General features: G+C 50.8%; 2 protein-coding genes across 2 annotated transcripts in view; both read left to right on the forward strand.

Moving 5' to 3' along the window:
• The first annotated feature begins 76 nt into the window (after window positions 1–76).
• RBM18 (RNA binding motif protein 18) lies at window positions 77–22,102 on the forward strand. The gene is made up of 6 exons (XM_084821378.1): window positions 77–125; window positions 3,340–3,467; window positions 12,254–12,380; window positions 15,409–15,495; window positions 15,671–15,756; window positions 19,575–22,102. Exons 1-6 carry the CDS (start codon window positions 120–122, stop codon window positions 19,732–19,734), a joined length of 594 nt encoding a protein of 197 aa, XP_084677504.1. The 5' UTR covers window positions 77–119; the 3' UTR covers window positions 19,735–22,102.
• A 2,437-nt stretch (window positions 22,103–24,539) lies between these two features.
• LHX6 (LIM homeobox 6) overlaps window positions 24,540–27,259 on the forward strand; it is a 29,242-nt gene continuing 26,522 nt past the window's right edge. The window contains exons 1-3 of the mRNA XM_084821375.1: window positions 24,540–24,599; window positions 26,319–26,504; window positions 26,624–26,745. Coding sequence (XP_084677501.1) covers window positions 24,540–24,599; window positions 26,319–26,504; window positions 26,624–26,745 — 368 coding nt within the window. The remainder of the gene's footprint in view (window positions 24,600–26,318; window positions 26,505–26,623; window positions 26,746–27,259) is intronic.

A 27,259-nucleotide genomic window follows, 5' to 3' on the forward strand; every position in this document is an offset into this window, starting at 1 on the left:
TCCCCCTTCCTCCGCCGCGCGGGCGGGTGACGTCGCCGAACCGCGGGCGCGCCTCCCGGCGCGGGCCAGTGACGTCACACGAGAGGGAGACGGGAACGGGAGAGCGGCGCGCTGAGGGGATGCCGGTGAGTCTGGGTGGGAGGCGAGGCTTTGGGGCGGCCGGGACAGACGCGGGGGGGGGGCGTTCTGCACATGCTCAGAGGCCGCTCTTGCTTTCTCCCCCCCCTTACACGTGGTTTCGTTCTCATCTTCACAACAACCTGGCGAGGCAGGCTTAGGGTGAGAGGAAGCCGGTGGCCCAGACGCGCTGGACTACAGCTCCCATCACCCCCAGCCAGCATATGCTGCCCGGGGATACTGGGCGCTGTAGTCCAGCCCTGTTGGTGGGCGCCGGGTTGTGGAAGGCTAATTAATCTTTAATCAGATACTGAATTTAATCACATACTGAAGCTGAAGCTCAAATATTTCGGTCACCTAATGCGAAGAGAAAACTCTCTGGAAAAGACCCTGATGCTGGGAAAGACTGAAGGCAAAAGGAGAAGGGGACGGCAGGGGATGAGATGGCTAGATAGCATCACCGATGCTATGAATATGAACTTGAGCACACCCCGGGAGAGAGAGCAGGACAGGAAGGCCTGGCGTGCTATGGTCCATGGGGTCACGAAGAGTCGGACACGACTGAACAACAACAAATTAATCTTTCCACGTCCACTGGACTCTTCTAGAAAGTCGCCTCCCGGCCTTGGAAGCTGGAACTGAGTCACCAGCTGCAGAAAGAGGACAGAAGAAGCCGGCCAGGAGGGGCAAAACAACAACTACAACAACCGCTCACGCATGCACGCACAGGCACCCTTGGCTGCAGCCCCTCTCCTGTACACGGCATGTCTTTTTGTTATTTTGTATGAGAAAAAGCAAAACTTAGGGAAGAACTCCCCCGCACACACTCAGTAGAGTAAAGCAGTGTAAACATGCCATTAAAAAGAAGAAACCCAATTGATTAGTAAGCAGAAGGGCTAGATGAACTGCATATGTAGAGCAACCGTAAAATACCAGAAACAAGAGTCATGATCATGATAAAATTCCCGAACAGGTTTTTCTCCCATGTGGATCCCTGTCCTATCCTTATGTGGTAGTTTTTGTGACAGGGCTTTTTCCCTTTGCTTCCTTGTTTTTGTTTGTTAAATGTATTTGCTTACCTTCAGCTGGCGGGCTCTCGGGCAGACCCACAGAATCTGACAAAAACATACACTGGTAATTGTAAATATTAAAAAAAAAACTACAGCAGCATATGAAAAAATTAAAACATAAGGACATAAGAGGGTCCAAACTGTGTCAGAGCAAAGGCCTATCTAGGCCAGGATTCTGTTCTCACAGTGGCCAGCCAGCTGCCCCAGTGGGAAGCCCAGAGGCAGGACATGAGCACAACAGCACCCTCCTGCTCATGTTCCCCAGCAACTGGTGTACATAGGCATACTGCCTGTGAGACTGGGTAGCATCTAGCCATCAGGACTAGTAGCCATTGATAGCCTTATCCTTTATGAATTTATCAAAACCCCTTTAAAGCCATCCAAGTTGTCAGTCATCAGTATATCTCGTTGTAGCCAATTCCATAGTTTAACCCTGTACTCTGTGAAGAAGTCTTTCCTTTTATCTGACCTCCAGCCTGTTCATGGGATGACCTGGGGTTCTAGCATTATGAGGGAGAAAAACCCCTCTTATGTGCCTTTTTAGGGAAAAAAGCCTCAAACGTAATCTTTTTTTAGGGAGGGTGGTGGCGGCATTGCCTCACATTTCAGCTGAGATTGAACTCCGCATGGCTGCCACAACAATATATGTTAGCAGTTGCTTAGCGGAGTGAATCTCAGCTGAAAAGCAGAGGATACATATTGCCTACATATTTATAGTCATTATTTAGTATGTGCTGATTATGTAGTTCATTTCAGGGGGGTACGATCCAGCTGAAGCAATGCACAGTTTTAGTGGCATACCAGCACTGTGTACACTGCTAGGATGCCGCAGTAATAATATTAATATGAGAATTATATTAATAATAAGAGATTATTTGGCAGCACTCTATAATGTATGTTGAGTTTACAGAGTCTCATAAGCAAGACAAGATGGGTTCCTGCCCTGATGACATTACTGTCTAAATATTGACAATGGGGAGGGTTTGTATGTATGAATTATGTGTCATTATATTTATATCCCACCTTTTCTTGAAGGAGTTTAACATGGTTCTCTCCTTCCCATTGTAGCCTCATGACACCCTTGTGAGGTAGGCTAGGCTGAGAGATGGTGACTGGCCAAAGGTCCCCCAATGAGCTTCATGGCTTGATAGGGATTTGAACCTGGGTCTCCCTAGTCCGAGGCTGGGGGGAGGTGGTGGGCTATGAGTGAGAGGACAGGGGCTTGCCAAAGTCTAATTCTAGTGAGGTCACAGCCAATAAATCAAAGTGGAGAACATGGGCTCTCCCATACAGGTGCTACCAGACTCCAAACTGCCTCGCTTCAGCAAGAAGCTACATCACCAGAGCCACTGTGGTGTAGCAGTTAGTATGTTGGGCTGGGACTTGGGAGACCTGGGTTCTAGCCCCCAGTCAACCATGAAGCTCACTGGGTGAGTTTGGGCCAGTCACTGACTCTCAGCCAAATCTACCTCACAGGGTTATTTTGAGGATAAAGTGGAGAGGAAAAGGACTATGTAAGCCGCCTTGGGTTCCATGCAAGAAGAGGGTTCCATGCAAGAAGAGGGTTCCATGCAAGAAGAAAAGGTGGGATTTAAATGTACTACCAGTAATAATAATATAATTGTTCGTTGTCAAACAAACTGCCTAGAGAGGTTTGCCTGGCGCCTTTTTATTTTCCTAGGCATTTTTAGCATTCCAGTTTCTTAGCTCTGCTGTCTTTAAATCTGCTATTGTGCTTTAATTATCTGCATCGCTGCTAGGTTTTTACTCTGGTTGTATTTCTATTCTGTAGTTTTAATCTATTATATTTTATATTGTATTTTCATGGTTTTCATTTTGTGAACCACTCAGAGAGCTTTGGCTATTGGGCGTTATAAAAATTAATTAATTAAATAAATATATCTCATGCCCTTTTAGATACATACCATGCTTGTCTTTGCCTCTGTGCTATGCTAGTGCATTCCACTGCTGTGTTTGGGGGCTAAACCTTGGCAGGGGGCATGGATGCAGAAGCCAAGCTGTTGCTCGCAGCAAGAACAAAGCAGGGTGATGCTCGGTTATCTCGTGGGGCAGCCCTTCCCTTCTTCAGTTCCAACCTCCTTCCACCCCCTCCAACCTCTCTTCATTGTCTTCTTGCCCGGCCCTCCCGCAGGTGCGGATGGCGGCCGCGGTGCCTCCCACGCAGAGCCTGCGCCTGGAGAATGCATCCATCCTGTCTGAGGGGGCCCTGCAGGACGGGCATCGCCTCTGGATCGGAAACCTGGACCCCAAGATCACGGAGTGAGTGAGGGATAATGATGGGAGGAACTGGGGAATGGAGCCCTGAGTGGTGGGATGGAAGGGAAGATGGTCTTCCAAGAAAGGAGAACAACACATGATTGTTACTTTCTGCTGCTCTTTGAGTTTTTAATTAGCACAAATGATGTGCCAGGGTTGGACAAATCAGTGCAATCTCTCTTTCCTGTGTGTCTCCCTCAAAAAAGACTATCTAGGCGTTAAGATCTAGGGAGTGAAGGGAGTCAGACAGGTTCCCTCTTCTTCTTTCAAGCTAGTTCTATACCAGACACCTTTCCTGGGCCACTGAAGCTGCCACTGCCACCTGACTTCCTATTTGCAAGGGCTCTCTCCCATCTGTAGTTTGGCTTCTGGTATCCTCCAGTTTCATTTTTGATCCTTATCTACTGCAGTGGTTGGAATGCTTTTGCCCATGCCTCCGTTCGCCCAGTGCCTGAATAACGGGGCTGCCCTTGGGTGGTCTTTGTGATTGTGGACGGGGCCTGGTGCCTGAGGGCGGCCTTGGGAGCGCCGTCGGCCCAAACTGTTCAGGGCTTTCTATGAAGTGTCTCTAATAACTGCAGCTGCGTGAGCCCCGGACCCGTTTTCTGGTGGCAGCAAACGTTAAGTGTGTGCGTTTGACATTCCCTTGGCCTCCAAATGATTAGCACGTTTAAATTGCGTGCTAACGCGTTTGAGCAAGTTGAAGTGGGGCAATTAAACACCAAGGGAGGAGAGCTTGATTGCTTGGAGAGATATTAGATGCGCTGGTCCGGGGTTCTGGCGGCCGTCTTTCCTCCCCCCACAACCCCCAGCTTTACAAAACAATCTCAGATTTATGCATTCCAAGTGGCTGTTCTCGCTTTATCTCCCGGATATTGTGTGCCTCTCAGCTGTGGAAGCAATTTTTGCCCAGTTCTTGTGTTTCGGCAAGTGCTTTGAGTTTTTTGTTCCAAGTGCTGCTCCTTTCAGCCGGGCAGCATCCTAATCGCGCCTCTAAGTGGAGTCCATCATTAATGTAATGCCCTCTTCAGGCAACTCATTCAGCACTGCACTGACTGGCCTCTTCTTGGTTTTGCATTAATTACCATTTTTTTGCCTAGTGTTGATATTTCTGCAGCTTCTTGGTGGCGGGTAATTGCAAGCACTGCTCAGCTGACAGGCTGTCCGGGCCTTTTGAGGAGGTTTGGCTTGCTGAAGTTTGGGGGAATTAAAAGCCCAGGAATGGCACGAGGAGAAAAAGACTCTCTGGCTTGTTTGACTTCCACCCAGGAATTTTGAGATTCTGTACTCTGTCAAAACATAGGCATTCTGGCTTGTTTTGTATGTTTGGCAGGTGGGATGGATCTGCAGGGCTCGGCCTCCCAGCTCCTTCGCAAATTGCCCATCACGGGGAAGCCTCTTGACCTTCTTATGCCTAAAAATTGGATTCTGGCATCTAGGTATTGGAGATAGGGCTGTTGTTGTTTTTTGTAAACCCTGACGCTTTGAGGCATTTGTAGGATCCTGAACTCAGGAGCCAGGCAGCAGGTCTCCGCCTGCTCTTGGTATCCAGGAAGCGGTGTTCAGAAGTTGACTGTCCCCAAACCTGAAGGCTTCACTTTACTGTCTTGCTGTTGCAGCTATTGAGAGACTTACCTTCCAGGCATGTGTGTAATCCTGGGGTCTCCAGGGTGGTGCCCACTAGCCAGTTCTCTTGGCTCCAACCAGGCTCCTGCCCCTCCTGATTTTTATTTGATGTCATAAGATCTGTAAAATGATTATTATTCTTTAAACTGGGAGGCTGGCCTGCTGCAAAGTGAAGGGCTGTCCTGCAGCACCATCTTTATTTGAATTTAGTGAGCAGTTTTGTGTTTTGGACCTCAGAGCCCACCTCTGCCTTGTACTTGGTTTCATGGGCAAGTTACTTTCCTTTTAGTCTCACCAGTTTGCCTTCTGGGAAAGGAGAGTTTTTGGATGGCCATGCCCACCATGGCAGCCATTTTATTTGGGTAAGCTCCCCGCATAGCAGCCATTTAGTGAGAGAACCCACAGCATTAGCTCAAAATTCCTAATGTGCTTACTGAGCCTGATTTAATCTCCCTTTAAAGCCATCTAAAACGTTTGCCATCATCCCAGGATGTAGTAGTACACCTTCACCATCAAGCCCTACCCACATGTTGAAAGCTAGCACTTTAGAGAAAATGTTTCAGACCTCATCTTTTCCTTATGCTTTAGCTTTCTCTGTGGGGGTGGGGGTGGTGTGACGGGTACTTTTCACCTCAACCTGCCTCCTGTAGTGGTACAGTCCCAGAGGGAATCGACCACTTGCTTTTTTTCTAAATGCCTGAATATTTTCATCTGTTGCCCATTTGTAAAAACAGGGATAGTGTGACCTACCTCACGAGGTTGTCGCAAGGGCAAACAATGAAGACCACATAAACCATGCTGCCCATTAAAAAGTACCACAGATGATAGAAAGCATTCGTATTTTTGAGAGAATCATAGAATCATAGGGTGGGAAGGGGCCTACAAGACCATTGGGTCCAACCCCCTGCTCAATGCAGGAAGCCTGATTCCCAGGCGGTCTCTCATCCAAGTACTACCGAGGGCTGACCCTCCTTAGGTTCCGAGATCAGACAAGATCAGGCACATCCAGCCCTTTGCTGTCGAGAGTGACGTGGTTGTCAGTAGGGTGTTTATAGGTCAGAGACACGATGGTGACAAGGCTATTAATGGTTACCAGTCCTGATGACATATGTTACCTCCTGTATTTGAGGGAAGTCATTGAAATCCAAGTTCCATAAAAGATTCTCAGCCAAATTATATGGCAGGAAGCGCAGCTTTCCTAGTTAGCTGACCATAATAGTTTATATGTTGCTTTCAAAAATATTATTATTATTATTATTATTATTATTATTATTATTTCTTTTAAAATAATTGTTTTGTCTGAAGTCTATTGTCACTTGTATTTCATGTTGACTATTGGAAGTCACCTTGGAATTGTTTTCACTTTTAAAGGTGGCCTATACATTTTTAAATAAATGAATAAATCAAAGACATATAAATAAAATCCACCATCAGTGCCACAGGGACTAAAATAACATGATCTTAAAAGGTTTTCAGCAGCCTGGTTTTTGGGGAGTAGGGACACCTTTTTGTCGATTCTATTGTTAAATGATTAGGAGGCAGCAACCATTGCCAATATACCACAAACAACCCAGAGATCTGACAGTATAGCCTTGTATTTAAGTACTCACCTGGTTGCCCAAGGCGACCAGAAATTGCATGCAGGCGAGTGAGGACTGGTGGAGGAGGGATTGAGCCTTCTGCTGTGCTTAGCATCGAAGTGGAGCTCTCTGTCATAAGAATATAAGAGCCATGCTGGATCAGAGCAAAGTCCTAGCTATGACAGGATTCTGTTCCCCCAGTGGCCGACCACATGCCACTGGGAAGCCCACAAGCAGGACTTGAGTGCAACCCTCCTGCCCATGTTCCCCAGGGTCTGGTAGAAAGAGCCATGCTATCCCTTCTCTGCGGCCCACAGCAGGCTACTAAAAAAAATGTTGCTGGCTAGTAACTTGTGTGGGCTTATTTACAAGACTGTACCAGTACATCCCAATGTTCCTTCTGCCCACCTCTGCCCTGAAGATGCTGCCTTGCCTTCTGCAGTGGATTCTAACTCTGGTATTGTTGCAATTGTCAGCAATTGCATCTGTCTCAGCGTGCCTTAGTTTACCCATCCTCAAGGAGTCTTTGTCACAGTCCATGATAGTGCCATAAAAACAGTTTTGTGTGGCTAAGATGTGCCTTCAGGTGCCACTCCTTTGGGTAGGGAAGGGGGGACCTCAAAAGGCGCCAGGCCTCAGCTATCTGCATCTTGCTTTAAGACCCACCTGAACAACCTCACTCCGCAAAAAACGGCTCAAACCTGAGCTTGCTGACTCCCACCAGGGCAAGATTCCCAGCCGTAATGGCTTTAGCATGTGGCCGGGACCATTCCCGTATCCTTGGGACGGCATTGTTCAGAGGAAGCCCTGGCTTGCCGTTTGAATAGCTCTTAGGGTGCCAGGAGGAAAGCTGGCGGAAAAGGAAATGGGACTTGGACGGGTTGTCCTACAATTGCTTCGGATGACAGGAAGTAGAAATGAGGCCTGGCTGCAGCCCATGGCAGAGATGTGACCCTCCCCTTCCCCTGCCTCGTAGCGCATCATTCCAGGTACCCCATCAGGATGGCTCTGTCGTTTCCAGCAGCCTGCCTTCCTGTTCCCACTTCATAATGGAGTTCTCCTGTTGCTCGTAAACTCTTTCTGGGCCTCTTTAATAATTCCTTGGAAATAGCAATCAAAAATATTGGAAGTGGAGGAGAGACAGACTGAGACTTGGTGGTGAATCCAGAGTAACATTTGCAAACAGCCTCTAGGAATCTGTCTCCTTACGACTTTAGCAAGTGTATTTATTTACAACATTTCTATCCTGCCCAATAGCCAAAGCTGTCTGGGCAATTCACAAAAATTAAACACCCCAAATATAACATGCTAAAATAGAAAACGTTTAAAAGTTAAGGTTTCATGCCAATTACTTGTCTCTATATTAATGATCAACTCCCAGGTTGTGTGTGGTCATGGTTTCAGGATGCTGAACTGAGCAGCTGCCATTTGGGTAATCTACACAGCATAATAGATTTGCCAGAGAAGGTAGTTTTTCTCTTTCCCGCAAGAGTTCCAGAGAAAGCACATTTAGCATTATAGCAGGCAGCGCCATGGTGGGAAAAGGCACATGGAGAGCCCAAAACATTACAAAACTGGTTTCTCTGTCAACATAACCAGAACACTGATAGATCAGTCTAAAGGTGCATGAAATCCAGCATCCACAGCGGCCAAGCAGCAGGACATAAAAGATGAGAGGCTTCTTCAGTTTGATGCACACAGCGTCTGGTGCATCAAAGTAGAGTGCTTCTGAACATGGAGGTTTCATTTCTAACGATCTAGGCTAATAAGAAATTCAGCAAAGTGCTGCAGCTGGATCAGACTGCAAGTCCCATTATGTCCAGCACCCTTTTCCCCACAGTGACAGGCCAGATGCCTCTGGGAATTCAGGAGGCCAGTGCCCCTTCCCTGCCGTTGCTCTCCACCTGATATTCAGAGACAGCCAGCCCCTGAGAAACTTTATTTTTGTTGCTGTTGTTGTTATTACTATTATATAGATGTATATGCCATCTTTCAAAATACATTTTTTCAAGGCAGCATATAATAAAATCAATTTAAATATTAAACATAATAAACAGAAATACAATCATGAGCAGGAAAACAGTAAAATAAAATCTCTTCATTTCAGCCAGCCGTTCTGTTAAAAGATCTAAAAAACCCAGGGCCACTGAGAACAAATACAAATCTAACCCTAACCCTTCTTCATGGAAAAGCAGACTGATTTAAAAACAACGGCGATAACAACACGTTTTTAGAGCCAGCCTAAAAGACAACAGGGAGGGTGCTTAATTGTATCGCCCTGGGCAGGGAGTTCCATAGGTAGGGGACCGCCACCAAAAAGCCCCCCCCCATCCCCCCCAACCTAACTTCCCCTACTGGCAGCTGTATAAGCAGGGCGTCCATAACTGATCTCAATTTTCAGGCAGGTTTGGGTAGTGTAGCCCAGCTTTCCCCAACGCGGTGCCTTCCAGATGTGCTGGGGACAGTGGGACTTGTAGCCCAACACATCTGGAGGGTGTCAGGTTGAGGAAGGCTTAAGTCAGGGATGAGCAAAAGGTAGATTTAGATCTACTGGTAGGTCTCTGGTGTTTTGCAGTAGATTGCCAAGGATTTCTGACTCTCAACTGTTTAACAGTAAAAGCAACCAAATTACTCCCCTCCTCCTAACACAAGTTGTGTTGCTGCAATGAAGAAAGCTTGAGGGGCAACCAGGAGTGTTTTGCATAAAAGGACTGTGAGCTCCATTCAGTCCTGGTACTGAAAACAAAGTCCTCGGTTCAGAATTCTTTCATTCTAAGGGCATGTCTTTTGCACCAAGCTCTGGTTGGCAGCTCTCGGGACTCCAGTAAAAAACAAAGCGGATTCCGCAAGCCTGAAGTATGTCCACCACAGTTTGGCGGCTTCATTTAGCTAGCCTAAGAACTTGAGCAGAGCCCTGCAGCTGTGTCAGACTAAACTAGTCCAGTAGCCAATCAAGAGCCACCAGGAAGCTCTCCAGCAGGGCCACAACTGGAAGTTGCGTAGAGAGCTCTTGCTTCTCTCCTCCAGGCCTTTTGAAAGCCCCGGAGTGGGGGCCACTGCCACATCTTCTCGCAGTGGGTGGCACACTGCGTGTGGAGAATTTTTCTCCGCCCGGAATCTCCTGTCAAGGCTTTGGGTGTAGAGAACACTTCAGTTTACTCACCGGCCTCTCTGGGAAGATAGCAGCCCATATTTGCAGGCTGTGGCCAAGAAGGCAAATTATTTATGTACTTCCGGCAGCCTTCCCCAAGCTGGTGCCCTCCAGATGTGTTGGACTGTGACTGCCATCGTTCCCAGCCACTTGAACACATCTGGAGGATGCCACAATTGGGAAGGTTGACTTACAGCACATTTCTATGCATGTCTACCGAGAAGTAAGCACCATTAAATTTAATGGGGTTACTCCCACATAAGTGTGTATACTGGGATTGCAGCCTTGGATTATCTAGTATTTGAACTGGTCCAGGGGCCTTCAAGGCAGCTGGCTAGGTAAAACCCAAATGCAATGCAAGTATTAAAAGATAGTAAAAGCCAAGCCGTGATCATGAAGCAGGATTGGAAGGTCATTTCTGTACAATTTTGGTTTTGCTTTGGTGTGACAGATCTGCAGCCTCTCCTTGTGCCTTGGTTAGGCCCCGATTAAGAACATAGGAAGAGCCATCCTGGATCAAACCAAAAGTTTACCTAGTCCAGTATTCTGTTCCCACAGTGGCCAACAAGCTGCCCATGGGAAACCCACAAGCAGGACATGAGTGCAACAGCACCTTCCCTCCCATGTTCCCCAGCAATTTGTGTATATAGGCATACCGCCTCTGATACTGGAGGTAGCGTAGAGCCATCAGGACTAGTAGCCATTGATTGCCTTATCCTCCTCCATGAATTTATCCAGTCCCTTTTTAAAGCCATCCAAACGGGTGGCCACCACTACATCTTGTGGAACTGAGTTCCATAGTTTAATTCTGCACTGCATGAAGAAGCCCTTCCTTTGATCTGTCCAGAATCTCCCAGCAATCAGCTTCATGGGGTTGACCCCGTTGGGTTCTACTATTATGACAGAGGGAGAAAAATGTCTCCCTGTCCACTTTCTCCACATCATGCATAATGTTGTATGCCTCTATCATGTCTCCCCTCACTTGCCTTTTCTCTAAGCTTAGCAGTCTGTCATAACCTTTTCTCATAGGGGAGTTGCTCCAGCCCCTTGATCCTTTTAGTTGCCCTTTTCTGCACTTTCTCCAACTCTACAATGTCCTTTTTTAGAATTCCAGCATAGCCCCTTGTATGTGCCAGGCTTGGTACCCTGCCTCTTACTTTCCTTGTGAGGCTGTTGTTTTTAGAGTTCGCTCCCACTCTCTCGCAACGATTGCCTTCTTGCACAGTAATGGAACGGTGCAGCCAGTGTGAGAGAGCCCAGTGAACTGGGTGTCAGAACAGGGCATTGCTAACTCTGCCCACGTATGAACACTGCAGTGGCAGACCCTTGGGGTTAATGTGCTCATCACGCTGCACTCTAAATTGGTGCAATTTAACATTCCCCCCCCCCCCTGCAAAATCCAGCACGCTATTTAAGCTCAACGACTGAGGCTCCGTTGCTTCCCAGCTGGGCTCCGTGGAGATGCCACGGGAAAAGATGCACGTTGAATTCTGATGAAATCAAGGCTGTTGCACAACAGCTGTGCAAACAGGTCCTAGAATTAGGCGCTCTGCTGGGGGTTGCCAAAGGAAATCTAGTCGTGTTCCTCTTGGCAAGGGGCACAGCATTTCCGGTTCAAGGACCGGATGATCCGAAGGCCTAAGGGAAACAGTTGCCGTTTGCCAAGACAGAGAAGATAGTGCTGGTGGTGGGGTGGGAGGAGGATTGTTTTTGTACTTCTAACAATAGCTAATAAATCTTGATGATGACTTTCAAAAGTAAATAAGCCAAAGCCGTATGGTGTATCTCAGTGGCTGAGTATCTTCCTTGGGCCATAGAAAGAGAACGAACATGCAAAGGGAACTGTTGTCGCATACGCCTAAGGAGGGCTTTCCTCTGCCAGTTCGTTAACAGCTCCTTTAGCTGGGGTAAATCGAGTTGGCCCCCATCTTCCTCCTGTTCCAGGAATGTGTCCGCAGCAGCCTAGCCCAGGAGATTGCTTCAGTTCCTGGAATGTTCTCGCTCGTATTGGACTCTGGAGAGCGATCTGGCCGGCACCTGTGTGACCGTGAGGTCACCGTCTTGCTGGCAATCTGGAGTGGCCACTGAAATGTGGCCATGGCCATGTCCTGACCTATGTGTGGTTCCCACCCTAAGAGTCCGTGGTGGTCTTGGCTTTCATGGCTGCCTCAGGCCTGGGCTTGGAGTCCCTTGGCCCCCTGGTGACAGCCTTCTGCCGATCAGCTGGTCACCATCACAGATTTTGGAGAGCCTTTTAGCAGGAAGCATGTTCAGCTCCTTCCTTCCCTTTTTCTTTGCTTCTGATGTGGGCTCAGCTTGCTTTCTTTTCATCACAAGCAGTGACGTGGGAGCCACTTGGGCAGTTTGCCTGTTTCTTCTCGCTTGTCAGCAAAGGCCTTCATTTGGACCCCTTCTCCTTTTTCTTCTCCCAGGTACCACCTCCTCAAGCTTCTCCAGAAGTTTGGCAAGGTGAAGCAGTTTGACTTCCTTTTCCACAAGTCGGGCGCGTTGGAGGGGCAGCCCAGAGGCTACTGCTTTGTGAACTTCGAGACCAAGCAGGTAGGTTGAGGGTCACCTTTCACGGGGGAGATGAGTTTCCAGTTGGCAGCTGAGTTTCCAACAGGGCTCTTTCCCAACCCAGTTTGGAGATGCCGGGGAACCTTCTGCATGCAAAGCCAGTGCTCCACCACTGAGCCACGGCCCCTCCTCAAAGTTAAGCACAGAAGAAGAGCCCTGAGGCTGGATCAGACCAAGGGCCCATCTTGTCCAGCATTCTGTCCACGCAGCGGCCAACCAGCTGCCCACGGGAAACCCACAAACACCACATGAGGGCAACAGCACCCTCCCGCCCATGTTCCCCAGCAACTGCTGTACATAGGCTTACTGCCTGTGAGACGGGAGGTAGCATAGAACCATCAGGACTAGTAGCCGTGGTTCACCTTCTCCTCCAGGAATTTGTCTAACCCCCTTTTAAAGCCATCCAAATTGGTGGCCGTCACTGTGTCATGTGGAAGTGAATTTCAAGGGCATGGAAGTTCTTTCCTTGATCTTGATCCTGCAGGATAGAGGGTTGCCGGTCCACTGAATTCCACAGCTTTAGAATCATAGAGTTGGAAGGGACCTTGGATGTCACCTAGTCCAGCCCCCTGCTCAGTGCAGGATGCAGCTACAACATCCCTGTCAGGTGTCCATCCAGCCTCTGTTTAAATCCCTCCAACCAGTGGAGGCTGGTGCCTTCGATGTCAGTGGGGCAGTGAATCTGCTCCGGGTTCCTATCAGGATCCGTCAGAACTCTAAAGGAGCTCTCCAAGGTGCAAAGCACCCACCAGCTCCAGAGGCAGAGGTGCTGTTCCACTGCTGAACAGCCCTCACAATCCTCACAATTTGGAAGTTTCTCCCAAGGTTTATCCGAAATCTGTTTCCTGCACTTTGAAGCAGCAGAAAACAAGTGCTCCATCTTCCGCATGACAACTCTTGCAATATTTGAGGACTGCCTCCGTGTCTCCCCTTAATTTTCTGTGTAGTCAGCTCTTTCAGCAGTTTTGCATAGTTTCCAGACCCCCTCACCATCCTGGCTGCTGTCCTCCTTTAGATCATCACAGAGAAGAGAAATGTATTATATGCAAAATAGTTCATTAACAAAAAGCCCAACACATTTCAGCCTGTCCCTTATTCTGAGGCCTTCTTCAGAGGGTAGAGAAAAATGTCTGCAGAGTTACTCACAGCAAAAGGATTGTCTCCTGTATTGTTCGACTGGCGACTGAACCCTAACCTGAGGCTTAGCCCTAACACTTGCATGAAACTGAAGTATCTCCCCATCCACACAGTGTACTGTTAAGACAGTTGGCAAGCTGTGCTGGTGGACCACTCAGCCTGTCAGGTGCATCTCGGCTTTACTTAGGCCCCTGTTCCTGCACAGGGACCCAGGCCTTACTAACCCTAACCTGAGGCTGAACCCTAACCATCATGTGAAGCTGAAATACATGGGTGGAATAATCTCCCATATGAACAGTGTCTACTGCTCAAGTGAAACTGCTCCAACAGATCAGATTTCAGACAGGAATCATGCACTTTGTGTACCTAATGGAGGATGATAACGTAAGTCTATAATAACACAGGGCTTTAAAAAGGCAGAAAAAGGACCACGGACTGAACTGTTAGGTGTTAACATAATAACATCTCCAGACCAGAACAACTGCACCTTGACATTTGATTATATCACCAACATTTTGCAAGGAGGCATACAAAGACATTGGCATATAATACAGTACATCTCAGGCTGCCAAGAAAAAACATTGGGCTCCTTCAAAAGAACCAGGAATATTAGAAATTTTCTGATAGAGTGAATTTAAGCATATAGAAGTTTACCCAATGTTTTACCAGGTGCTCCATGCTTAGGGGCCCTCACCCATGTGGATACTGCACCTTTTGCAGGTACACCTCCAAAGTCACAGAATTTGAAAATCCTTCCAACCAGTAGGCATACATTTTGAAGCATTTTACCTGCTGCAGTAGTGTCTCTAGTCTACGCTATCCAGTGTAAATGCCCTACTGCGAGAAACAGTACTTACCAGAGACAATCCTTCAGCAGCGAGAAACTCTGCAAACATTTTTCTCTACCCCCTGGAGAAGGCCTCAAAATAAGGAATGGGCTGAAACGCATTGGGCTTTTTGTTAAACTATTTTGCATCCTGAGAGCCTGTTTCTCTTTTTTGTGACCTACTTTGGATGCTCACCTCCCTCTGCTTTTGTGTCCTCCGTTAGAGCTCTAATGATGGTGCCAGGTGGCCTCTGGCAAATCCCTGCCTGATGGCCTCAGTTCTGCCATCTGTAAAATGCATCTAATAAAGACCTGGCTTATGGGGAGGTTGTCGGATTGAATGTGGCAAGGAGCCGTTATCTGCCCTGAACCTGGGTTGCTGCTGTAAACAAATGCTGGAGGCAGATAAACCTGGATCATGGAGATCATGGATAAAACTGGATCATGAACAGTTTTCATGGAAATCTGTTACTTTCTCTGCTTCCTCCAGGGAGCTAAGATTCCGTGGAGCTTCGTTGTATAATAATATATCTTGCCCCTAAGCCATACCTATCGTTGTTGGACTTCCTTTCAGCAGAGTGCTGCCTTGGGAGAAGTGACTCTTGTCCCCTTGCCAACCTCCAATTTGGGGTGGTGTAAATGGGCATTGCAGCACCTTGGGGAGAACGTGCGTTGGCCATTTTGTTCTTGGTCTGCCTACTGTTCCAGTGCTCCAAGCTCTGTCCATATATGGCAGGCATGGGAAACCTCTGGTCCTCAGGCCAGATATGGCCCATGGAGTTTCTCTATCTGGCTCTCCAACTTCTTCCCCAGGCCTCGCCCCCCTCTCCAGGCAGGGGGAAGCAAAGCTTGGGGCATTCCGCAGTTCACGTTGCAAAGAGGGCATCCATTATCCCTTCCGTATCACAGGCGCTTTTGGAAACGAAACAAAAATCTGACACTTCCCCATGAACTTCCTAAAAGCTCAGAGTTGCCTGGGAGTCTTCTGGTGTTGTGGTTCTGGCGGCCCCTTGGCAAGAGAGTCAGTTGGTGTGTTTTCTCCTGCAGGAAGCCGAGCAAGCGATCCAGCGCCTCAATGGCAAACTGGCCCTCTCCAAGAAGCTGGTGGTGCGGTGGGCCCACGCCCAGGTCAAGGTGAGCAGAGCTGGTGAATCTGCGCACTCCCCGCCGCTGCAGAGCAGAGCAGGAGGAGTGTGGCTCAGTCCCTGCCCAGAAGCGGCTGCTGCCCTTTGCTTCTTCAGGGGCCAGGCCTTTCTGTCTTCCCTTCGCTGAAATAATTTTTGCTCTTTCTCTCCCAACCGCCTCCCAGAGATATGATCAGAATAAGAATGAAAAGATCCTTCCCATCAGCCTGGAGCCCTCGTCCAGCACGGAACCGGCCCAGTCCAACCTGAGGTAAGACCGCTTGCATGTCGCGTGTGGCCAGAAGGGGCTGTGGGGAAGAGGGATGTCCCTTGACCTCAGCTGGAGACACCCCCTTGTGAGAATGTGACGAGAGCCCCGCTGGTCCGTCTCATCCAGCATCTTGTTCTCCAGAGCAGCTAACCAGATGCCTCCAGGAAACCCATAAGTGGCTCATGACACCAAGCACCTTCTCCCGCTATTGCTCTGGAACGGTAGACTGCTTCTGAACTTGGAAGTTCCATTGAGCCCCTTCCTGAATGTGTCTAATCCCCTTCTAAAGCTATCTAAGCTAGTGATCATCACTGCACCTAGTGGCAGTGAGTTCCATCAGTTAATTAAGTCTTGTTTGAAGAAGTTCTTTTGGTGGGATTGGAGGGGGGGCTTGGTCCCGAACAGTACCAGCTCCAGGTCTTTGAGGGCCCTTGGGCAACCCACCCTCCATGAGCCCCCTCCCTCAGTGAGTCTAATTTCTCACCACCAGTGTCCCCAGCTGCTCGTGCGCCTCCTCCTCCTTGCCCCCACTTGCTTGCTTGGCGGGCAGAGAGCCAGGGAGCAAGCGGGCCAAGGCATCTCCTGCTCCTCCTCCTTCTCACCACCACCCTTGTCTGGGCCAGAGCGAGAGGCAGGGAACAAGCGGGTTGCAAAGCAGAAGAGGAGGAGCAACTCCAGAAGACTTTGATCAGTGGGCCCCTGCTGGGGTGTGGGCCCTCGGCAGGTGCCCGACCAGGCCGACCCTTGACACCGGCCCTGGTTCCGAACTCCCCTCCAGTCAATTTCATTGGGAAACCTTGAGTCCTAGTGTTAAAGAGGGCAACATCGGGAACTTGTGTTTCCCAAACCGCAGCCTGGCCAACCGCTTGTAAAATTAAGGGGCTTTTCGGAAGCCATTTGTGATGTGGCACTGTGTTGGGCCTGGGGCAGTTGTTCAGTGAGGTGGGGGAAAGAATCAGAAAACCCTCCTGGGTCCACCTCTTTGGATCCAGGCCTATGGACGTTGGAGTGAAGTATCCCAGCTTTACTCCAGTGCCTTTGGTCTCAGGTCCTTGAATTTCTCTCTCCTCGTCCTCACAGCAGCCCTGCGCAGGGTGAGTCAGTCTGAGAGGGAGCAAGCTGTGTAGGCTGACCAGAGATTCGATCCTGGGTTTCCAACTTTGCAAACTTTACCTGACACCGAAAGTCATACGTGCAAGAGGCATCCAAAGGGGTTGCTTTAGAGTTTGCGAGATCACGGTGGGGTTTTTATTTTATTATATTTACAATATTTCTCAGCTGTCTTTCAACAGAAAACTCTTCATGAGGTGGTTTTTAAGTAATTAAATACAAACAGAATCAGTCCAAAATGGGGGGGGGGGGGAGGGACGACAATGGCGACGACAATACAGCTAAACTAACCCTCAGAATATAAAATGACATTGAAAGAGTGAGAATCCCCACTAATCTTGAAACACCCGATGGAATAAAAGTGTTTTCACCTGCCTATGAAAGGAGGCCGGGGAACAACACACAGGGTTCTTGGGGGAGCAGATTCCACAGTCCTGAGCCACCACAGTAAAGGCCCCGCTCCTTTTCAATGACAAACTTGCCTCCCTAGACCTGGAAACCTACACTTAATAGGGAGTGAGCTCCATTGTACGCCAGGGAATTTACTTCCTAGTTAACATGCATAAGATTGCAGTGTAAAGCAGGGGTGGGCAACTTCAAGGGGTCCCCCAACCCTTCCCCTTTCCTGGGGCACCCTGTATTCTGCAGGGTGCTGAAAAAAAATCCCAGTTTTCTACCAAAAATCTGCAACAAACTGCTAAGGAAGCCTAAAGCATCCAAATCTCACTTGTTTTCCAGAGAGATTTGTCCATTTTAGGATTCCATAGCAGTAGCAGACTGCTGCAGAAGCCTAAAAGAACCAAATCTCACTTGCTTTAGTCTTCCTTAGTGGTTTACTGCTGATTTTTTTGTAGAAAACCGGCAATGTTTTTGCAGCTTGCCAGTGGGGGCCCGTCCCAGGGGGCAGCGAGGGCTGCATGCAGCTACATGTTGCCCACCCCTGCTTTAAAGGAACGAACATCGAACAGGGCTTCACTAGCGTGCCCAGAATTGGATGCCCAGATATTGTTGGACTACAGCTTCCACTCTGGGGACAGTATGCTGGACTAGATAGGCCTTTGGTCTGATCTAGCAGGGCTCACCTTATGCTCTTACGTTGTGAGGGATGTCCATGCCAGCCCTGTGCCTGGGCACACAGACTCTGCAGAAAGCCTTTCTGTGTTGAGCAGGACCATCTGCAAAGGGTCAGAAGCATCTGCGTGATCAGGGCTTTTGGCCACATGGAGGCTTCTGACCTCACAGATGCAGGTGAGCTTGGCTGCTCTTGCTCTCCTGTCCTGCTTGTGGGTTTCCTGGGGGCAGCTGGTTGGCCACTGTGTGAACAGAATGCTGGACTAAATGGACCCTTAGTCTGATCCAGCAGGGCTCTTCTTCTATTCTTATGACCATTGGCCATACTGACTGGGGATGATGGGTGTTGTACTCCAACAACATCAGGTCCCGTGATTGGGAACCACTAGGCTTCAAAAAGTCAAAACTAGCACCTTGAACTCAGCCTGGAAACAAACTGGGAACCAACTGGGAGATGTTTAGACAAGAGAAGGTTGGGGGATGTTGACCTGGTGGTGAATGGGGTACGGCTACCCTTGAAAAACCAGGTCCACAGCGTGGGGGTCATCTTAGACTCCCAGCTGTCCATGGAGGCTCAGGTGTCAGCTGTGAGCCGGACAGCACTGTACCAATTCCATCTGATACGGCGGCTGCGCCCCTGCCTTCCCGACCATCTGCTCCCATCGGTAGTACATGCCCTGGTCTCCTCTCGTCTAGACTACTGTAATGCGCTCTACGTGGGGTTACCCTTGAAGATTGTTCGGAAGCTGTAGCTGGTGCAGAACGCGGCGGTCTGCCTGATTAAAGGCAGCCGCCGGCAAGATCACATCACTCCAGTGCTGAAGGAGTTGCACTGGCTACCAGCTGTTTTCCGGGCCAAATTCAAGGTGTTGGTTTTGACCTTTAAAACCCTATACGTTTCCGGCCCAGCCTATCTCAAGGAGTGCCTCCAGCAACACCAGACAGGCTGCTCAACAAGATCAGCCTCGGATGGCCTTCTCTCTGTCCCATCAGCCAGGACAGCTAGACTGGTGGGGATGAGGGAGAGGGCCTTCTCTGTGGTGGCCCCCACTCTGTGGAACTCCCTCCCTAGGGAACTCCGCCATGCCCCCTCTTTAAAGAGCTTCCACCACGCATTGAAAACATGGTTGTTCAGGCAGGCATTGGGTGGGCTAGGGTAATTTTAAAAATGTGATGTTTTTAATGTTGGATTTTATTGTATGAACTGCTTTTATTGTTGTACATTGCCCAGAGTGGCTGGGTGACTGGCCAGATGGGCGATTAATAAAATTAATTAATTAATTAATTAATTTGGCATCATGTATTCTGAACGACCTGTACCCATCAATAGACCGGCAACAGTATTCTGTTCCAGGTGGAGTGCCTTTTTTTGCTTTTTAAAAATCTGAACAGGAGAGCCCCCCAGCGCCCATATTGCTGCCCGCTTTTGAAATTTCCCTTGGTTTCAGAGGCTGCTTCTCACGTGGTGTGGGAAGGTTGGCTCTTCAAGAAACACAGCTCTGAAGCTGCCTTGGGTGCTCAGTGGTCGTTATGCAGTTCTTTGCGTCTGGGCCCCTGCACGGATCAGTTTTTAATTTTAAATTGGGGGGCCAGGATGGATTGCAGTCCAAAGCAAACATCTGTTGTCTCCTCCACAGCGTTAGTACAAAGATCAAAGCCATCGAAGCCAAGCTGAAAATGATGGCCGAGAACCCGGACGCTGAGCTCCCACCAGCGGCACCTTACACCTACTTCAAGCCGCCTGACAAAAAACGGACTGCCCCGTACTCCAGAGCCGCCTGGAAGTCAAAGAGATGATTCTGGGGTGCAGGCAACGCCGTCCTCTTGCACGAGCTTATAAAGCCAGCGAGGCAGAAGACCCGACTGTCTTGGACTGGACTTCATTGGCTCCCTCTAGAGGGCCGCTTCCTGGCCTTTTGAATGCTCGCATCTTCTCTCGCGTCTCCGTTTGCACGTGGGAGAGAATCCGCTCCAGAGGAAGTAAACTGCAGAACTTCTCCAAACTCCAGTTATTTTCGGTAGTAAATCCAGAAGCATCTACCCATGCCAGTGTGGCTGGGTCCATCTCAGAAGTCCAAGGTGTGGGGGGGTGTATTTGTGTGTTTTCACAGCTTAAGTATTTCTCCTAGCTCAAAGATACAGAGTTCTGAGGCAGCTCACAGTCTGCGTAGAAGACATCTTTGACAAACAGCTAAATACGAAGTGAATTGAGTGACTTCTACAGCAATGGGACCTGCCAGAAAGCCAAATGGTTCTTGTAGCTTGAATTTGGGCAACAAGCTTGAATCCTGAAATGGAGGTGGGGGTGGGGGTGACATTTTGGTGTTATTACTTTGCCCAGTTGAACGCATTTAGGCCTATGTATCAATACCTTTGTAAAAAAAAAGATTGTACAGGAATAAAGTTATCCAGGCTTTCAAAGTGCATCATTTTGAAGGCTGACAGACTTAACATGAGGTGTTTGTGAAGACTGGCCAAGCTCAGCATCCTCTCTGCCTTTCAAATGAGAGGGTCAAAATTCTGCAAATCAAGTACATTTGATGCTGAAGCCATGATACTACTGGGAATCCCTACTCAGTCACCCCACCGACCTCTTTAGGGTTTGCCTGGCATTGCCTGTGCATTTTGAAGTTTCTTTTTTTCCATCCAGGAAAGCGAAAAGCACTGAGGATTCAGATTTTGTAGGAAGCAGGATTCTGTGCCAGGTTCTGGGATTTTCCTGCCCTGTTGCAGAATTCCAGCACACACCCCACACTGAAACATTTGCTACTGGTCCCTAGCCAGGTTGCAATGTTTATAATCAGTTATGCAAAATAATAAATTGAAAACATTTTAGAGCACAATCCTATGTGTGTTTAGACAGAAAAAAAGCCTACAACTCCCAGCATGCCCCAATCAGCCATGCTGTTGTAGGCCTTTTTTCTGTCTAAAGGTGCAATCCTATGCATGTTTAATCAGCTAAAAGATATTAGGTGTATATGAAAACTGCTTATGAAATAGGTGCTTACAAAAGCTGCAGATAGCATTCATCACCTATGCCTCTTCTCTTTATTTATTTATTTAGAGTATTTTTATCCTGCTCCTTAGCTAAAAATTCTCCCAAAGTGGCTTACTAATAATCAGTAAAAGAAGTCGGTCCCTGCCTGCAGGCTTACAATCTAAAAAGAGACAACACACAAGGAAAACGGAATAGGGAGGGAAGAGGAAAAAGATGCTATGACTTATACATACATCACCCGAAACAAATAAATTATGCTTCATGCTTAAGAAATAATTGTTTTTACCCATATTCAGATTTTAAATGGATCCATCCATCAACGAATCAACCCAAACTCATATGATAAACTAGTTAACATTTCTTTAATTGGCTCCTGGATGATAGCAGCAGGCATAGGATTGTTTCGTCTTTCCTTGCCTCCAGCGAGACCATGAGAGGAGCCAGTGCGAATGTAAGGGGCGTGGAGGAACCAGATTAATTGTCTGGATGTTGCTTACATCACACAAACTCAACTGTGCTGCATACCGTAGTTGGGAAAGGGGATTGTGTACAACACTTCCTAGATTTGGGTTTGGAATCCCACATTTTCCATGTTTATAAAAAGTTTCTTTGTATGTTACACAGAGGCAAACCCAGTTTTGCCACCAGGTGTTGCAGAGTTGAGGGAATTGCAGCCAGCGCCTGCTCTTCAGCCAGTGAATGAACCTGTGTGGCGTACCTGTCTGTAAACACTTCTTCGTTGCATATGCATTTTTACATTTGTAGATGCACACTTGAAAACACCCTTTGGAATATACCTAAAAAACCCCAACAACCTATCCCAGAATATGTGTGAAATGGCCTGGGTTAGATTGCGGGGCTGAGGAAGCTGGCTCGTTGGGCGTTCGGTGCCCCAGCACCAACCAGGCAGGATGGACAAGATGCTATCGCTCTGGGGGAGGAAGGCAGACAGCTCCATTACGGCTGCACCCTTGAAACGAACGCTCAAAATATTTGCTCTGTGAAATTCACATCTTAATCCAGCACTGAACCATTACGCCATGAAACTCACTGGTGACTTTGGGCCAGTCACTGACTCTCAGCCTAACCTACTTCCCAGGGTTGTTGTGAGGATAAAATGGCAGGGACAGCAGAGAAGCCACCTTGAGTTCCTTGGGGGAGAGTTAGAATATAAATACAACAAAGAATTGCATGCAAACTTGCGCTGTTTACGAAACCTTTTGGTGGGGGTGGTTGAAGACAGAATTTTTCTGATTCGGTAGGTAAGAGTGGGGAGTGAGGCAGTGGAGGGGAAGTATATAAAAAAAACACCCCGCCCCCAAGAACTTCGCAGTCTTTGGTGAGATATTCTGGAGCAGCTCCACAACTACAAGCGTGCAAAGGAGGGACTCGGAACCTACCCCAATGGTGTCCTTTTACATGCAAGGGAATGTATTTTAGTTGTGTTTTTTAAAAAATGGTTTTGCGAGCTACTGGGCTGGGGGGAGGCCTTTGCGCCAAAAGGTGGCAGTGCTAAGATAAGCCCGCACAGAAAATCCAGGGTCTGAGATGTCCATCTGGAAGATGGGAGCAGGGCTGGGATGTGGGAGAGCCTCTGCGAGCCAGAACACATCGGGCTCGGCTGGCTGGACCAGTGGCGTGTCTCTGGATTCATGCGCCCCTCTGAGAAGCCTCGAGGGAAGTTTGACGGCTGGCGGTTCTCCATTTCCCTCTTGTTGTCGCCAGCCTAATGCTTTCTGCTTGCAACAGCAGCAGCTCGGGCTGCCTCCGAAACGACTTCCCCTCTCTCTCGCCGGCCAATTTGGATGTCGGGTTCAATCAGCGTGATTATCCATCGCCGGCCTCCCGTCTTCTCGTGTTACTTCCCTAGAACCGGCTCTGCAGAGCAGCCCTGGCCAGGCCCTTGCGCCCGACGAGCGATCGGGTTACCGAGCGGGCCCTCGGCTGCGGCTGCCAAGAGGCCAAGGTGATGGGTGGGAAGCGCGCTCTCATCTTGCCGGGCTGTGGTGGGCTGGTGGCGCGCACGGTGTGGAGGCGGACGCCGAGCGCAGGCACCGAGCGGATTGCAGTCTGCAGCCAGGTCTTATCTCTGGACTGGGCCTCCTCTGCAACACCGCGGAAGGAGGCGCTTCAGGGCTGCCCAGACACCGCGGCGCCCGAGGGAGGGCAGGCGGGTTGTGCCATGGGCTCTCCACCGTCTCGGGGAGATGCCGCGCTCCGTGGTGGAGCCCCTGCTTTGCATGCAGCAGGCCCCGGCATCTCCAGGGAGGACTGGGGAAGAATCCTGCCTGAAACCCTAGGGAGCAACTGCTGCCAGTAGGTGTCAGCAGTACTGGGCTAGATGGACCCACCGTCTGACTCAGGATAAGGCAGCTTCCTATGTTCACTTTATGGCGCGATCCATCGTGCACATCCCTGAGACTGTCTTGGCAAAAGAAAATGGATATTGGTCCCCAAATATAGCAGTCTGAGAATTTCAGCTCTCATTAGAAATAAAATAAAATCAAGGCCCTAGTCCTGATGACTTGAAAGGTAGATTCGAAACTTGGTGACTCCTGGCTGGCGAAACCTGAAAAGGGCGGGCTGTGGAAGCCCTCCAGAGTGTTCAGGCTGCCTTTTGGAGTTCTTGGAGGGAGGAGGGCAAATACTGTTTTGAAAAGGGGGGGAATATTCAGCCTTGCGGCGACACATACGGTGATGAGGTGAACACCTGTTGTGCACCCATGTCCAGTGTTTGGGTACAGACACGTGTAACGTTCTGGTGGTTAGTGCTGGAAGAACTCCTGCCCGAAGCCCTGGAGAGCCACTGCTGCCGGTCAGTGTCGGCAGTACCGGGCTGGATGGACTAAGGGTCCGTTTGGGATAAGGCGGCTTCCAGTGTTCCGATGTTCAAAGTGGCATGTGTGAATAAATTGCAAAAGAGCCATGTCTGAAAAGGCACGCGGGTACAGCCCAGGAGACGCCTGAATGCTCTCCTCGCCAGAGAGGGGGGAACGGAGAGAGGCCGCGGAAGCAGCGCTGGCTGGCGCGCACCCAGATGCGCGCCTTTCCCACTGCCAACCATTGTGAGAATATTTTGTCCCGGTGCCCCGCAAGAAGAGAAGTGCGGGGCTCAGCCCTCCTTGACGCTGGGCCTTCCGTGCCTGGATCCCTCTGGCGGCGTGGCCTGTCCTTCCTCCACCGCGAGCGGGAAGAACTCTGCACGTCCTCAGAGGTGCTCTCGGCCTCACGGTTTCTCGTTCTGATAGGCGCAAGGGCTGCGCTCGGCGGGGATAGGCGGGGAGCAGCGTGTGTTCGCGCCTTGCACACGCCTTGTCTCTCCTTCCCTGCGGCTCGCTCCTCTCCTCCCCCCCACTCCCCGCCATCGAGCTGTAGGGAAGGAAGGAAGGAAGGAAGGAAGGAAGGAAGGAAGGAAGGAAGGAAGGAGGAACTTGGGGCGGGGGGGGGGGCGCGCGTCCCATTAAAGAAAAAAGAAAAGGGAAAAAAAGAAGGAACGTTTAAAGTCCTCTCCAGCAACCGCCTCGGGTGAGTCACGTCTGGGCGGCCGCTGCGGAGGGGAGCTCCCCTCCTCATGCCGCCCCCTCGTGCCCTCCCCGCCCCGTCCATGTTCTGGAAGAATGAGACCTCCGCCCCTCAGCCGGAGGGCGAGCAGCCGCGGACTGAGGTGAGACTTGATGGCATGGGGGGGGAGAGAAAAAGCGGGGGTCCTCCTATGCATAGCTGGGGGGGGAACCCCCCTCCTACACCAGGCAAACTCTTCCGAACTGGCTAGAGAGGAGAAGGCGGGGGAAGGAGGATGCCGGGAGGGGGAGAAAATGAAGTGACCTGAGGGAGAACCGGTCCCGATCCCCCAAGCAGAAGAGTCACCTCGTCCATCCCTCCACCTGAACTGGTGTATAGGTTCTTTTGCGGGGGGGGGGAGAATCTAGAGAGATCCCCCCCCCCGGTCGAGGCAGAAGGAGCCTGCAAGGAGAAAGGGGGTGAACTCCCCCCTCCTGTTTCATTTCCTTGAAGGAGGGGGGAGGAAGTCTTGCCAGCTTCATTGGAGTGTTTGGGGTCCCCCCCCCCTGTACAGATGGGGCTCCCATCTCCCAAAGTGAAAGTGACAACTTGTCTGCGTCTCTGCTTTTCCTACGGTGGGGGAAATTAGATCAACTCCCCACTTTTTCCCACCCTTGGCGGGATCTGATCTCCCAGGAGTCTAAATCTCCCCCTCTCCTGCGTATTCCCCCCCCCGGGGGGGTTTCCAACTATTTGAGAGCAGGGGGTCGAGAGAGTCCTCCTGCTTCTGCTGTCCGGGGGAGGGCTGTGCCCCCCCCCCGAGAGCGGATGCCTTGCTTGTGGATTGGGAGTGGAGGAATTGACCATTTTATACAAGAGAGCCCTCGAACAGATGTATGGGGGGGGGCTTAAAACCTCCCCCTCCAGGTGTCGCCTCGGTGTGATGGTTGAGGAATGACGGAAAACTGAGCCGGGGGTGGCGGTGGAAAGAGGTTCTAACAAGTTATTTTTTGTTTGGTGGGGGAGGGATTGAGAGATGCTCCCCTCCCTCTTTTGCTGCGTGCGGGGGTCTCCTCTCCGAGAGCTGGTTGTTTGGTGGGGAGGGGGGAGGAAGGAGGAGAAAGTGCGACGGGGGGGGAGCGCAGGAAAAGGCTGGTAGCTGCGTAATTGCTGCCTTTGCGCGGCCCAACCGACGGCGGCTGATTGACAGGCGCGCTTCTCCGGCCGGGCGTCGGGCGGCGTTGCTAATTGCAGGTGCTTCGGGGCGGCGACGCCGGCGAAGGAGGAGGACGCAGCCGCGGCTCGGGCTTGGCAAAGCGAGCGCTGGAAGCGCGGCGATTACCTCGAGAGCCGCTTTTCAAAGCCACCCCCTCCCCTCTTCTGCCCCCCCCCTCCCCGGCTGCAAATTGCTCCATTAACAAGCCCCACCGCCTCTAGCTTCCCGGGCTCCTTCGCCTCTCTCTCTCTCCTTGATCGACGCCGTTTCTATGGCCACTACAAAGTTGGGGTTTATTGTTTGGACCGGGCTTATATAGGGGGGGCCATGGAGCCCCGCAGATAGTCGAGCCCTCGACCAGCGGCGCTGCAGCCTCCCCGCCGCCGCCTGTTGCAGCCGCGGCTCCTCGGCGCGCCTTGGCGAATGGTAAGCCTCCTCCGACGGGGAGGACGCGGCGCGGCCGGCGGAGAAGCGAGGAGAGCGGGCGGGCGGGCGGGCGGGGAGGAAGCAGGACGGCTGGGGGCAGGCCCTCTGCCCGCCTGGCCCCAGCTCGGCTCCTCCGCACTCCCTCCTCTGCCCGCCTCCCGGCTGCCCCCTCGGGGCTCCGTCCCTGCTGCCCGAGCCACCCGTCGGAGCTCCCCATCTCTTTCGCTCTCCCCTCCGCAGGCCCAGCCGGACGGGGAGGCGCTCCCGTGCGCCCTGGAGAAAGAGGAGGCGCGCTCGGGCGCCAGCACCCCGTCCACGCCGTCCGTGTGCTCCCCGCCGTCCTCCGCGTCGTCCTCGCTGCCGTCGGGGGCCAAGAACCTCTGCTCCAGCTGCGGCCTGGAGATCTTGGACCGGTACCTGCTCAAGGTAAGGTGAGCTGCCGGGTCCTGGCGGGGGTGGCGGAGGAGAGCAGGCAGGCTCGGCGGAGGTCTACGGCTTCCCCGCTCGCCCTCACCTCGCTTCCGTCTCTTTGCCCCACCTCGCAGGTGAACAACCTCACCTGGCACGGGCGCTGCCTGGAGTGCTCCGTGTGCCGGACGTCGCTTCGCCAGCAGAACAGCTGCTACGTGAAGAACAAAGAGATCTTCTGCAAGATGGACTATTTCAGGTAGGAGCCGCGACGCCGCGGGGATGGGACGGGCGGCCACGGCGGGGAAGGGCGCTTCTGGGGAAGCCGGAGCGGCTCCGCTGCCTCGGGATGGCAAGCACGCTGGTCGCGGAGGGGCGAGGCTCACTCCGGATCGCTTTCAGGCGTGTCCACCCGAACTGGAGCAAGATTTCCTCTGGAGACCTGTCGACAAAGAGCCTTCTGGCCCCTAAAAGGCGGTCCGCTCAGGCTGGCAGAAGCTGCGTGGACTGTAGTCCGCTCCATCTGGGTCATCTCGGGGGAGTTCAGAACGAAACTCTCTTCTCTCTGGAGATGAAGAAAATCTGCGCTGGGTTTGTTTGGTTCCCCCCTGCCCCCCACCCCCTAGTCGCGTTCACACTTGATGCACTTGACACACGATGGGCTGGTAGTTAACCAGGGCCTGGAACTGAACAGGCGAGGGAGGCTTTGGAGCAGATCTAGATTTTTACTCCGTCTTTAGGCACCGTCTTAGTGGCTAAGAAACGGGGAGAGA

This window comes from Heloderma suspectum, chromosome 14 (assembly GCF_057233095.1).
Source record: "Heloderma suspectum isolate Gila_16-S chromosome 14, 16-S_ref, whole genome shotgun sequence".
NCBI lineage: Eukaryota > Metazoa > Chordata > Lepidosauria > Squamata > Helodermatidae > Heloderma > Heloderma suspectum.